Source organism: Cotesia glomerata, linkage group LG5, assembly GCF_020080835.1.
Source record: "Cotesia glomerata isolate CgM1 linkage group LG5, MPM_Cglom_v2.3, whole genome shotgun sequence".
NCBI classification, from domain to species: domain Eukaryota; kingdom Metazoa; phylum Arthropoda; class Insecta; order Hymenoptera; family Braconidae; genus Cotesia; species Cotesia glomerata.
This window is the reverse complement of record NC_058162.1, coordinates 23755595-23769426: the sequence shown is the minus strand read 5'-3', so window position 1 is coordinate 23769426 and position 13832 is coordinate 23755595. Positions and strand designations below refer to the sequence as shown.

The 13832-nt window shown below is 27.9% G+C and overlaps 1 protein-coding gene across 3 annotated transcripts in view; it reads left to right on the top strand.

The window, feature by feature from the left end:
* Positions 1-6411: 6411 nt before the first annotated feature.
* LOC123265636 (serine/threonine-protein kinase NLK) overlaps positions 6412-13832 on the top strand; it is a 91380-nt gene continuing 83959 nt past the window's right edge. The window contains exons 1-2 of one of the 3 annotated variants that reach the window (XM_044729460.1): positions 6413-6863; positions 6987-7831. In XM_044729460.1, the coding sequence (XP_044585395.1) occupies positions 7614-7831 (218 nt within the window). In that variant the 5' untranslated portion in view covers positions 6413-6863; positions 6987-7613. Of the gene's footprint in view, positions 7832-13832 lie in introns of all 3 variants that reach the window. The other 2 variants (XR_006509619.1, XM_044729459.1) reach the window with 2 other exon arrangements.

Sequence of the window (13832 nt, the reverse complement as noted above, 5' to 3'; positions counted from 1 at the left end):
TAAAAATGTTTGTAGGTAAACTTTTCGATATCCCGTATACCGCAATGTAAAAGAGCGTTCAAAACTCAAACTTTGAAATTAAATATCTCTGAAACTAAATGGTCAAAAATTTTCAAATTGCGCCAATCGACGCAGAATTATATGAATATTAATCTGCCGAAGTTAAAAAAAAATCCTAAGAAAACGACTCTGGTGAGAGTACTACCTTAACATTACAAAAATACAGAAAAAAATAAAAAAATAAAAAAGTTGAAAATTCAAAAAATTAGCAGCTGATAAAGTGAGGGGATCTCAAAAAATTGGCACGTGACCATGCCCACGATTACAACCTTTTTTCAACTTTCCAAATTTTTTTTCAACTTTTCCCTAGTTCATCCCATAGTGACATTACTCTAGATTAATAATCTTTTTTATTTTTTTATTTCCGATTGATAGGAGGGTTGGAATCGTGGGCATGGTCACGTGCCAATTTTTTGAGAGACCTCCCCCCCACTTTATCAGCTGCTAATTTTTTGAGTTTTCAACTTTTTTTCATTTTTTTATCTTTTTCTGTATTCTTGAAATGTTAATAAATAACTTAAAAAAAAATGGATTTTAAAAATATTGATTGCTTTTTTTTTTACGGCAGTTCAAAAAATTACCTGAAATTCATGCTTCTAGACTAGAATACCCCCTTAATTCAAATTATCTTAAATAAGGTAAAAACTCCAATAGATGATCACGTACCAGTATATGATCACTCCTTGTATTTGTATATCTATATTCACAAATATAGGTATACAAATACATGGAGTGATCATATACTGGTACATGATCATCTATTGGGGCTTTTACCTTACTTGATACAATAAATTTTTATATTTGATCAAGATTTTTAGATACTTTAGGGAAGCAGCGCCATCTACTTCAGCTGAGAAAAAAATTTTCTCACCTTGAGAAAGTTTTTCTCTTGAATATTTGATACCCATTTTATATTATTTTAGCGTGCAATTTTACATATTGAATGAAAAAAAATAATGAAATATTATTTGATCTTCCCATTTGACATGTTAAGGGGGCGTCCATAAATTACGTGAGGCATTTTTGAGAATTTTTTAACCCCCCCTCCCCCCTTGATAAGATTTCGTAAAATTTTCCTCAACTCCCTCCCCCTCCCCTAATCTCACGCGAGATTATTCAAAATTTATGTTTTGGCTGTAAACGGGTTGGATTATTGAGAAAAAAAGTGCCATTCGGCTACACCCGACATGGATAGGTAGATTTCTTGTTTGAATATTGAAAAAAACACGTTATTAAAAGGCCCTAATGTCCTAAAATTTATTTTTTATTATATTTTTGCAAATAACGATATGAGACTGACTACAGCAAATAGATATTTAAAGACATCTACCTAAAAAATAGGATTTTTTACATATAAAAGTCATTTGATGATAAAAGCTAAAATTTAATTTATTATTGATTTTTTTTGAATTTTCTCAACTACGAAATAAATTGAAAAAAGTATTAAAAGTCGACGAACAATAGTTTAAATTGAAGATAATTAAACATATTATGACAAAATTGTATTAAAATTACGACATGAGACCGGCTACCACCGATAGATTTCTAAAGAAATCTATACCTAAAAAATTAGTGAATCCTATCGATCAATAATCAAATTAAACAATCGAGCGCTACTTTGCTGCTCTGCAGGGTTCAGACGAATACGACAAACACTATTGTGTCAAATTTGGCCATATTTTATTATAGAAATACTTTTTCACGCAATTTTACACTGTTTTCTGCTAGAGAAAAAATTACGTGATATTTGTTAAGACCCCCCCTTCCCCCTAAGTGAGATTTGGTAAGATTTAGCATGATCCACTCCCCCCCTAGAATACCTCACGTAATTAATGGACGCCCCCTAATCAATAAAATTTACTTCTATCTTTATATTTAATTTTTTGGAGCAAGAGAGAAATTTTCTCAAGATAAGAAAATTTACTTCTATCAGGAACTAAATTTTTTGGAGCAAGAGGCTGAATTTTCTCAAAACAACAAGATTTTCGTGACTTAAATAAATTTTCTTGAATCAAGATACGTATTTCTTAAAGCAAGAGAATTAATTTTGTTGGAATAAGTGAAATTTCTAATGTCAAAAAAAAAGTTTTTTTTTTGGCTCAAGGAAATAATTAGGAACAAAAATATTTTCTGTGTAGTAATACTCTTCATTCCCTTTTACACTTGAATTGTATTGTGTTTTATCTACACTCGGGCCGATTTTGAGATTTTTTTTTTTTTATTGCAATATTTATGGACTAAAATGTTATTCGCGTAAAATTTATCTACCTCCGAGTTCTTCTTGGTGCGGGATTATTTTCACCAAGGACCAATTATGATTGTCAATGTCAAGGTATACATCGACGCTTTGTAAATTGCTTGCCTGTATTTCTGTAGATGTTTTATAACTGGATATTGAAATACTATTGTAAAATTGTTAATAATAAATTACACTTCTTTGTATGTTTAATACAATTATTAATTCGTTATTGAATTTTGTAAATAAAATACTTTTATTCCTTTATAATTTTATAGGATTAGTAATTTTATTTTGAAATATCATAATTTTTTTTTGTATTAAAATATAGTAATTTTTTGTTTAATTGTGAAAAATTTATTGAGATAATTTTTTAGATCTAGGGATTTATTGTTTTTCGAACATAAAAAAAAATGATACTGATAAATTTTTAGATTTTTAAAGAATTTTACATGCATTAATAAATTTTTTATTTTTATTTTTAACTTCCCGCTACAAAAATCAAAGATTTTCAAAAATCGGGAAGTTATTGTTTTCACCCCGTTTTACAAAAACCGAGTTTTCATCAGATCTCGACGTTTGAAGGTTACAGGAAGCTTCCCTGACTATCCCCGCGAGGTTGTCACGGTGTGTGTGTGTGTGTGTGTGTGTGTGTGTGTGTGTGTGTGTGTGTGTGTGTGTGATTGTGTGTGTGTGTGTGAAAGTATGTGAACCGCTTATAACTTTTGAACGGCTTGACCGATTTCATCGCGGTTGGTGCCATTCGAAAGGGCTTGACCAAACTTAGATTTTGAAAACTATTTGGACCGATTCAGATCAATAGATTTTGAGAAATCTTCAAAAAACTGAAAAAAAATTTTTTTTCAAATGTAGTTTTTTTGGAATAACTTTTAAACGGCTTGATGGTTCAATTCCAAAACTAATCAGCTCTTAACCTCATAAAACCACGTCGATCGCCACCAGTCCGGTCAAAATCGGTTGATTTGTTCGAGAGATATCGTGAACGAAAGAAAACCGAAAAGTGTTTTTTCGGAATAACTCCGAAATTTCTACCCCGATCAATTCAAAATTTGAGATTTTTTGTGAGGCTTGAAAAACTGCGTCGAATGCTGCCAACCGCGTGAAAATCGGTTTATTCATTCAAAAGTTATTGCGGTTTAAAAATTCAAAAAATAGTGTCATCAAATCCTTATCAGACTTTTGAGCTCAAAGAGCTCAAAAGCATAGGAAAGCAATCTCTTTGAGCTTGGAGAGCTCAAAATAACCCATAGATAGTATTTTTGAGCTCGAAGAGCTCAAAAACGTCATTGGTGCAATTTTAAGCGCCTAAGTATGGAATAAGCGGGAAGTTGCAGGGATGGCCTTCAGAGTCAACCGTTTTCCTAATTTTTTATTACACTGATAGAAGGATTTGTTTATAGTTAAAAATATTTGTTAATATTTAACAAATGATTTATTAGAGACCACTTTTTAGTCCTTAACAAATATTTCTTAGTATTTAAAAAGATTTATTAATATTTAATAAATGAATATCTGATTTATTAAATACAAACAAATCATTTTAAATACTAAGAAATATTTGTTTGATACTAAAAAATGGTCTCTAATAAATGATTTGTTAACTATTAACAAATATTTTTTTAATACAAATAAATCCTTCTATCAGTGTAAGGTAGTTCTTTCCCAACCTATAGTTTATGCTACTGCTGTCTTCGTCACGCGCTAGTGTTGCCTCTCTTACGGGCTATTGCTCACTTACTTCCACGCATGACTTTATTTGTTTACTTTACTAGTTTATCAATGATTTCTCAAAAACTATGTGGTAGGGAATTCCAGAATTTTGTAGGGTAATTATACATGTATTAATCTAAGTAATGTTAGTTTTTCGTGAAATTCTTAAAACTTCTTCAATACAAAAATAATAAAACTCGTGGTTTTTTCTCTCTTTTCCCATACCGCCTGTGTAAAAATGTCATTTTCAATTGCAATTATTTTCGTTTAGACGTAGTAAATCGTCTCTAAATTTTAACAGCGTGTGTATTATGTATTTAACTACTTCTATACGGAGTTTGGGAGATTTCTTGAATTTTTGCTTTTTGGGCCTAACTACCTTAAATAAAATTTTAAACATTTTTATCTTTAAATTTTATGCTCATAATTTTTGAATAAAAAACGTATTTCTATTTTAGTCCAACTTCATAAATATACTGTAAATAAAAATTAAAAAAATTTTTTTAATTTTTATAAAAAATATGATACTAAAATTAGCCGACTTTCAACAACTATAAATTGCAAGTCAAGAAATTCTTAAAAATAATTGCTTGGATAATTTTTAAAATTTTCTACATGTGAAATTTTTTCTTTTAATTTTTTCAATAAAAGAATTTATAAAAACTTTCAGATGCTAGCTAATTTTATTTTTATATAAAATCTATATTATTAAGAGAATAACCAACATATTGTGGCCAGTGTATTTATATGATGAGTTTTTACGGTTAAATTTAGTGTTATTGTAAAAGTCTTGACTTGAATTTGTGCCTTTTCAAGGTTTAATATCATTTCCACCAATAGTCAATTTATTTTGATAAGTATTCGGGCTGCATACGAAAATACTATATCTCAAGATACATAATTAAGAAATTACCCTGTATTTCGTGAACTATTGACATTTTTAGAGATATAAGCTCATTCCGATGTTATACTCATCAAGACCTTTCATTTGAGTACCCACATCAATTTTTCATATATTTTATATATTTATATACTTCACAAATACCATATATATAAAATATATAAAAAATGCCATGTTGGTACTCAAATGAAAGGTCTCGATGAGTGTAACACCGAAATGAGTTTATATCTTAAAAAATGTCAATAATTAAGAAATGACATTTATCTTGTCAACTATTGACATTTTTAAAGATATAAGCTCATTCCGATGTTACAATCATCGAGACCTTTCATTTGAGTACCCACATCAATTTTTCATATATTTTATATATTTATATACTTCACAAATACCATATATATAAAATATATAAAAAATGCCATGTTGGTACTCAAATGAAAGGTCTCGATGAGTGTAACATCGAAATGAGTTTATATCTCAAAAAATGTCAATAATTAAGAACCGACCTTGTATCTCGTGAACTATTGACATTTTTAAAGATATAAACTCATCCCGACATTACACTCATCAAGACCTTTCATTTGAGTACCCACATCAATTTTTCATATATTTTATATATTTATATATTTCACAAATATCATATATATATAAAATATGTAAAAAAAAGGCCATGTGGGTACTTAAATGAAAGGTCTCGATGAGTGTAACATCGAAATGAGTTTATATCTTAGAAAATGTCAATAATTAAGAAATGACATTTATCTTGTCAACTATTGACATTTTTAAAGATATAAGCTCATTTCGATGTTATACTCATCAAGACCTTTCATTTGAGTACCCACATCAATTTTTCATATATTTTATATATTTATATATTTCACAAATATCATATATATATAAAATATGTAAAAAAAAGACCATGTGGGTACTCAAATGAAAGGTCTCGATGAGTGTAACACCGAAATGAGTTTATATCTTAAAAAATGTCAATAATTAAGAACCAACCTTGTATTTCGTGAACTATTGACATTTTTAAAGATATAAACTCATCCCGACATTACACTCATCGAGACCTTTCATTTGAGTACCCACATCAATTTTTCATATATTTATATATATTACATATATGTATATATGAAAAATATATCAAAAATCCATGTGGGTATTCAAATGAAAGCTCTTGATGAGTGTAACATCAGGATGAGCTTATATCTTTAAAAACGTCAATATTTAAGAAAGTACATCGCAATTTAACAAAAGTAATTATTTAATAAAACAAAATTCTATTTACTTATATTTTTCAAGTCACAGCAGTCACGTAGTGACTGCAGGTAACCAGTATCAAATTATTTAGCAAAAATTAAAAATTTATTTATTCAAATTTCCCGCTGGGTGCGCACCAACCAAAAATCTCCTAACTGCGCAGCCACGTGATTCAAAACCTGCCAGCAGAGCGCGCTGTCAAAAATAGAAAGACAATGAGTGTCCACAGCAGAGGGAGGCCAGTGGCCAACGAGCCTCGGTAGTAATCGCTCGTCTCACGTTTCTTCTTCCCAAGTCGCCAAGGAACAATAACTATCTATACATCTACATAACACATCATATATATATACATATATGTATATATATATATAAATATATATATATTTATACAATATACATACCCATAAAAGTAAATAATAATAAACCTAGTTAAATAATCCAGTGATAACATTAAAAAATTCCTTGAGAAAAAAAAATTAGTCTCGGAAGTAGTGTCCGCGTATGCGTGAAGAAAATCGTGTTTAAATCGGTAATCAATCAGCTAATCAGTCCACTCCCTCCCGAGTAGAGTGTTTTCCGCCCAAAAGACTCTTTCTACACCAACGCCAAGCTCTGTCTACACCTAGTGCTCCAGTGAGTCCATGTGCAGAACTATTATTATAAATAAACTATTCAGTGACTAATAAATAAATAAATAGCAATATTATAAATAATAAATAAAAATAGTGATACTTAAATCTAAGTTAAAAAAAAATTATTTTATACTTGCATAAAATAATTTAATTATTATTCCACCAGTGTGCGCTACGACGTTTGGTAACAAAACAAAAAAATCAAGCTTGAGGACACTGGCCCCAAGTACTTGACAATTAAAATTTTCTTCTTCCTGATTCTCAATTTTAAATTATTTTTTTTATCACAGAAGAAATCATTTAATTTTTGCACCTGGAAAAAAAAAAATCAAAGAAGAAACGGCGACTGGTTGATGAGCCGACGGATCAACGGAGCAAATATGCGCGAGTGTTGGCACAGTTGACCTAACCTATGAGTCTTAAAAGATTAGAATTGGTTTTATTGAAGAAATAAAATATTTTACCAGGTTAGTTTTAATTTGTCAGTGATTTATTATTATAATTTTATTTATTTCTTCTTAAGGACATTTTGTAATTAGAACTGCGGTTTTTAAATTAATTAATTAATTAATTAATTAATTAATACTCCTGGTGATGTGCGATGAGAAAATCTAGAGTGTGAGTCAACCGGTGATAGATTAATTGGTTAGTCATTGATAGGACTAAAGAAAGAAGAAAGAAGAAATAGATAGAGAGTTTTAGTTTGAGTTTCGTTGCTTGGTCTTCTGGTCCTGTTCCTGGTGATCGGTGATTTAGAAGACATCCTAGGGCAGAGGACCCCTAGGAACACTTGATGGCAGTAGTGGGGCCAAGCCGGCACTCAAGAGTGTCCATGAGCGTGTCGATGTCGCTGATGCAGGGGGCTGCTCCAGTCGGTGGATCCGCTGGGAACTCCGGAACCCACGGGCAGCCGGTGTCTAACTATTATCACCCAGCGGCTCCTGCTCCTCAGCCCCAGGAGCCATACCAGCCGGACAAGGCTATTGGATATGGAGCTTTTGGCGTCGTTTGGTAAGTTCTTTCTTATATATTTTAGTTTTATTTCAGCGAGTTATTCTGGTAAATATTCTTTTGGTGGAGACTTGATCTAGGCTCAGACTTGATCAGGCCTTAAGGCTAGGCTAATGTCTTCTTTTATACCTGGGTTCTTTATTCTGAAAAGTTTGAGAGTTTTTCAGAATATGATATTTTAGGGTGTTGATTCTTTGGAAGATTTGGACTGGGTATAATACTAGAATTCGCTTTTGTGATCAGATTTATTTGGAGTTAGGTAGTGGAAGAGAATTTTTGAGGGTTTCTTTTTTATTTATTATATTTACTAGCTGTTAAGAACAATTTATTATTGTATGGTTATTGATATTATTCTGAGCAAACATTAAAAAAATTTTTTTTGACTTGTTAAAAATTAATCAAAATTTCCTGTAATTTAATAAAAAATAAAAAATATAAATTTTCTAATTCGGACAAAATAGCTTTTCAAAAGCTACAGAAAATTTTAATTCCGAGTCTTTATTGAAGAAATTGCAACATGAAATTAAAATTAGCAGTCTTGACTATTTTTTAAATTTTTTTTAACAAACAAATTTGTTTTGAAAAATTATTTTAAAAAAATTACATTTATAATTAAAATGTAACGAAGTTTGTAGAACAGACTAATACATCTGGTAAAAATATAATAATAATAATAATAATCCATTTATAATTTTTTAAAATTTCTACAAATCTATTTTTTTGCCATAATTTATTTGTTAAAAAAATTTTTAAATTTATTAAATATTTGCTAAATTAATTTTCATAATTGCAATTTTTTGCTCACGAAATATTAAAAATTTTTTTTTTCAAATTGAAAAATTGATTTTTAGAGATTGCAAATTGAAATTTTGCATTAAAATAACATGAAAAATTTTTTTATACTTCAAAATTTTATATTTCGTCCTACAAGCAACGTAACAAAAAGTTTGGTATATATTTGTTGTAGGAAATTGAACAATTTACAAAAAAAGTTTCTTATTTTTTGATAAATTTACTTTTTCAAAAGTTATTTAAAGTTTAAATGATACTATCTTAAATAGTTTTTTTAATTGTCAGCAAAATTATTATAATTTAAATGTTACTTTTAATTAAACAGTAAACTCGCAGTGTAATTTTTTGAATTTTTTTTCCTTTGAAAATTTATTTTTTTTTTAAATATATGGGATGTCAACTAATTTTAGTATCATGGATCAATACTCGGGAATATATTGGTAATAGTAAAACTATAAAAATAGAATCAAAGAGTTGGAATTATTATGAAATCATAAGTTATAAGATAATCGTATAGATAACTGTGGCTCACTTTTGCTAATTCGATTATGGTTGAACATTTGTTGGTAATTATTCAATAGTTTAGGTTATAGTACTTTGGTTAATAATAATTGAATTATCAAACATGAAATTTCAAAAGAAAAAAATTTGAAAATTTTTTTATGTATATTTTTATAAATTTTATTTTTTAAATAATTTACATAATCACAGATAAACTATATTTTATTAAATAGTTCAAATTATTTTTTTTTATCAAAAATTAAAATTCTTGAACATTTTTTTACAATTTTTCTTTAAAATTTTCCTTTTTTTTTTTTAAATTAAAAAAAAAATTTTAATATCATCTATATTATTGAAAAAATAAGAAAAATTTTGTCTCCAGAATAGTCATATGATAAAATCGTTTTTTTTTTTTTTTTTTAGTGAAATTTAGTGTCATTGCAAAGGTCTTGACTTGAATTTGAGTCTATTCAAGATTTCATATCGTTCTCACTGATAGTCAATCTATTATGATAAGTATTTAGGCTTCAATCGAAAATGCTCTACCTCTAGATACATAATTAAGAAATGACCTTGTATCTTATGAAACATTCACATTTTTAATGATATAAGCTCATCCCGCTGTTACACTCATCGAGACCTTTCATTTGAGTACCCACATCAATATTTTATATATTTATATACACAGAAAAAAGTAAACTGTAACAAATAACAGTCGACGTATAATAAGTAATGATCAACTGCTAAAAATTACCATTTCAAACAGTAAAATCGTGATTTTACTATTCGCTTTATAATATTTATCATTTAAACGTTACAATTTACTCTTTACATGGAAGAAAATACTATTTCAAACAGTAATATTCGCTATGTGAATGTCTAAAATGTTAAAGTATAATAATTAAGAATTCAGACATTGATATTTATCATTTCGTACCTAAAAAATGATTTTATGATGTGTAATAAGTATAAAATAAAGTTAGTAAATTTCTAATACAAACAACGTCAATATTTACAAAGTAAAATAGTAAATTTTAAACGCTAAAAGTCAAACTGTAATTATTGACTTGCTTGGACTGGTAAAATGTATATTTTAAAAGTATAATTTTTACTGTTTCAAATGTTAAATTCTCCCAGAGTGAGACGCCCTTCTTTTTCATCTAAGTTCCCCTTCTCCTCATAATATGGACTATATATTGAAATGGCAATTTTTACTGTTTGAAACTGTAATTTTTTAAGATGAACGAGTCATTATTTACTATAGTGACAGCTACTAATCACTTATTTTGGATATTAAATTATAAATTGTGGCTTTTATACTTTCTACATTAAGTTCTGTAATATTTATATTTTTGCCACCCCGATGTTCGCTTTACTGTTTGAAACTATAAAAATTAACTGGAATCCGAGTGAATATTACAGTTTGTTTTTTTCCGTGTATATAACAAATACCATATATATAAAATATATGAAAAAATTGATGTGAGTATTTAAATGAAAGCTTTTGATGAGTGTCACATCGCGATGAGCTAATATCTTGAAAAAATGTCAATAATTAAGAAATGACCTTGTATCTTGTTAACTATTGACTTTTTTAAAGATATAAGCTCATCCTGATGTTACTCATTGAGACCTTTCATTTGAGTACCCACATCAATTTTTCATATATTTTATATATTTATATATATTATATATATAAATATATGAAAAATATATCAAAAATGCATGTGGGTACTCAAATGAAAACTCTTGATGAGTGTAACATCGGGATGAGCTTTTATATCTTAAAAAATATCAATAATTAAAAAATGACCTTGTATCTTGTGAACTATTGACATTTTTAAAGATATAAGCTCACCCTGACATTACACTCATTGAGACCTTTCATTTGAGTACCCACATCAATACTTGATATATTTATATATATTATATACATGTATATATGAAAAATATATCAAAATGCATGTGGGTACTGAAATGAAAGCTCTTGATGAGTGTAACATCGGTATGACCTTATATCTTCAAAAACGTCAATAGTTAAGAAAGTACAGTGCAATTTAACAAAAGTCATTATTTAATAAAGCAAAATTTTATGCATTTTTAATTCACATAGTGACTGCAAGGTTGCTAATTTTAATGAATTAAAATATTTTAGATCACGAAGCTAAATAATTATCTAATATTCTAATTATTTTTTAAACAAGGAAAAATATATTAAACATTTTTTTATTTAATTCATTAATATCAATTAAAAAAATAAAATTTTCTTTGTCTAAATTTAAAAATTTAAAACGCTATCTAGTTCAAAAATAATCCAAATATTTTCTAAAAAAAAAAATGTTCAATTGTTGAGTATTGAAGTGAACATAAGTCCTCCAACAAGTAACATAAAAATAATTACGAAAAAAATTCTTGGAGTAAAAAAATAAAGCCCGTGAATTAATGCCCGCCCTTATGATATTTTTAGTAGATTTTCGGTGATAAAGAATAAAACCGTCTGTTCTATTGAGAGAACCACATGCTGGTGTATTGGTACACAGTACAGAAGGGAATGGAGGGTGTCGAGTATAGATCGTGGAGCCAAGTATTGGCCTATAGCATAAGTACAGAGTATTGAGTTGTGCTCGTGCATGGGGGTGAGAGTGCAGCTAGAATATTTTTCGAACAGAAATGGGCATTTGTTGTGCCCTAGCCCTATCCGTTCTGTGCTCGGGGTTCCCCCCGTGAATTACTGCGTAGCTACTCCCCCGTGTAAGAGCAGGAGCCCCCTGGTCGGACCGTCTGGCGTTTTGTGCTCATGTTGAACCTATACTACCGAGTTTGAATTTTAGTTGGAGCTACCAGCGTAAGCGAGTGAATGCCCCGTCAATTCACATATCATCTATCTCATCCCTCGGTTCTTTGTCCTTTAGTTATATTATATGTCCTTTACGTTCAAAAGCACACGGAAAATACATTTTTATCCTTGTTTGCTTTTTTATAACTATTCACACATTTTTTTAGATTTTTTATTTGGTCAGAGAATTGATTTTTTTTTAGAAAAATTTAAAGTGTTTTTAGATAAATTTTTTTTATTAAAAAAATGAATTTAAAAAATTTAAAATTTTAAAATAAGTTCAATTTTTTTATTAAAAATTTGCTGAGAAAAAAAAATTTGTATTCTATAAAATTTTGAGAATTATTTCAAGCAATTTTGGAGAAATTTTTTTTTAATAAAAAATTTTTAATTTAAAAATAAGTTAAATTTTTTTATAAAAAATTTGCTGAGAAAAAAAAATTAGTATTCTATAAAATTTTAAAAAATGAAATTAAAAACTTTAATACATTGATAGAAGGATTTGTTTATATTTAATAAGCTTTATTAAATGTTAATAAATGATTTTTTAACATCATAGGATTTAATAAATATTTATTAACAGTTAATAAATTATTCATAAAATAAGATTTATTAAATGTTAATAAATATTTGTTAATAGTATAATGAATATTTGTTAACTGATAATAATATTTATTTGAAATAAAAAGCAAAAGTAACAATTTTCTTTTGACACTTTTTATAACTCTATAGCTAGAATACATGATAATAATTAAATTCACTAAATAAATTAACCTTTTTAATATTTAAAAATATAAAAGATAATTATGAGCTGTGATAGAATTTGGTATTTTACAATAAACGCTGATATAATGTAATATAATTAATGCAAACTAGCAACCTTGCAGTCACTATGTGACTGCCGTCACTTGTAAACTAAATAAAAGTAAAATTTTGCTTTATTAAATCATGACTTTTGGTAAATTGCACTGTACTTTCCTAAATATTGACATTTTTAAAGATTTAAGCTCATCTCGGTGTTACAATCATCAAGAGCTTTCATTTGAGTACCCACATGGCATTTTTTATATATTTTATATATATGGTATTTGTGAAATACATAAATATATAAAATATATTAAAAATTGATGTGGGTACTCAAATAAAAGGTCTTGATGAGTGTAACATCGGGATGAGCTTATATCTTTAAAAATGTCAATAGTTCACAAGATACAAGGTCATCTTAATTATTGACATTTTTTAAGATATAAACTCATTTCGATGTTACACTCATCAAGAGCTTTCATTTGAGTACCCACATGGCATTTTTTATATATTTTATATATATGGTATTTGTGAAATACATAAATATATAAAATATATTAAAAATTGATGTGGGTACTCAAATAAAAGGTCTTGATGAGTGTAACATCGGGATGAGCTTATATCTTTAAAAATGTCAATAGTTCACAAGATACAAGGTCATATCTTAATTATTGACATTTCTTAAGATATAAACTCATTTCGATGTTACACTCATCAAGAGCTTTTATTTGAGTACCCACATGGCATTTTTTATATATTTTATATATATGGTATTTGTGAAATACATAAATATATAAAATATATTAAAAATTGATGTGGGTACTCAAATAAAAGGTCTTGATGAGTGTAACATCGGGATGAGCTTATATCTTTAAAAATGTCAATAGTTCACAAGATACAAGGTCATCTTAATTATTGACATTTTTTAAGATATAAACTCATTTCGATGTTACACTCATCAAGAGCTTTCATTTGAGTACCCACATGGCATTTTTTATATATTTTATATATGGTTATGGTATTTGTGAAATGCTATAATATATATAAAATATATTAAAATTGATGTGG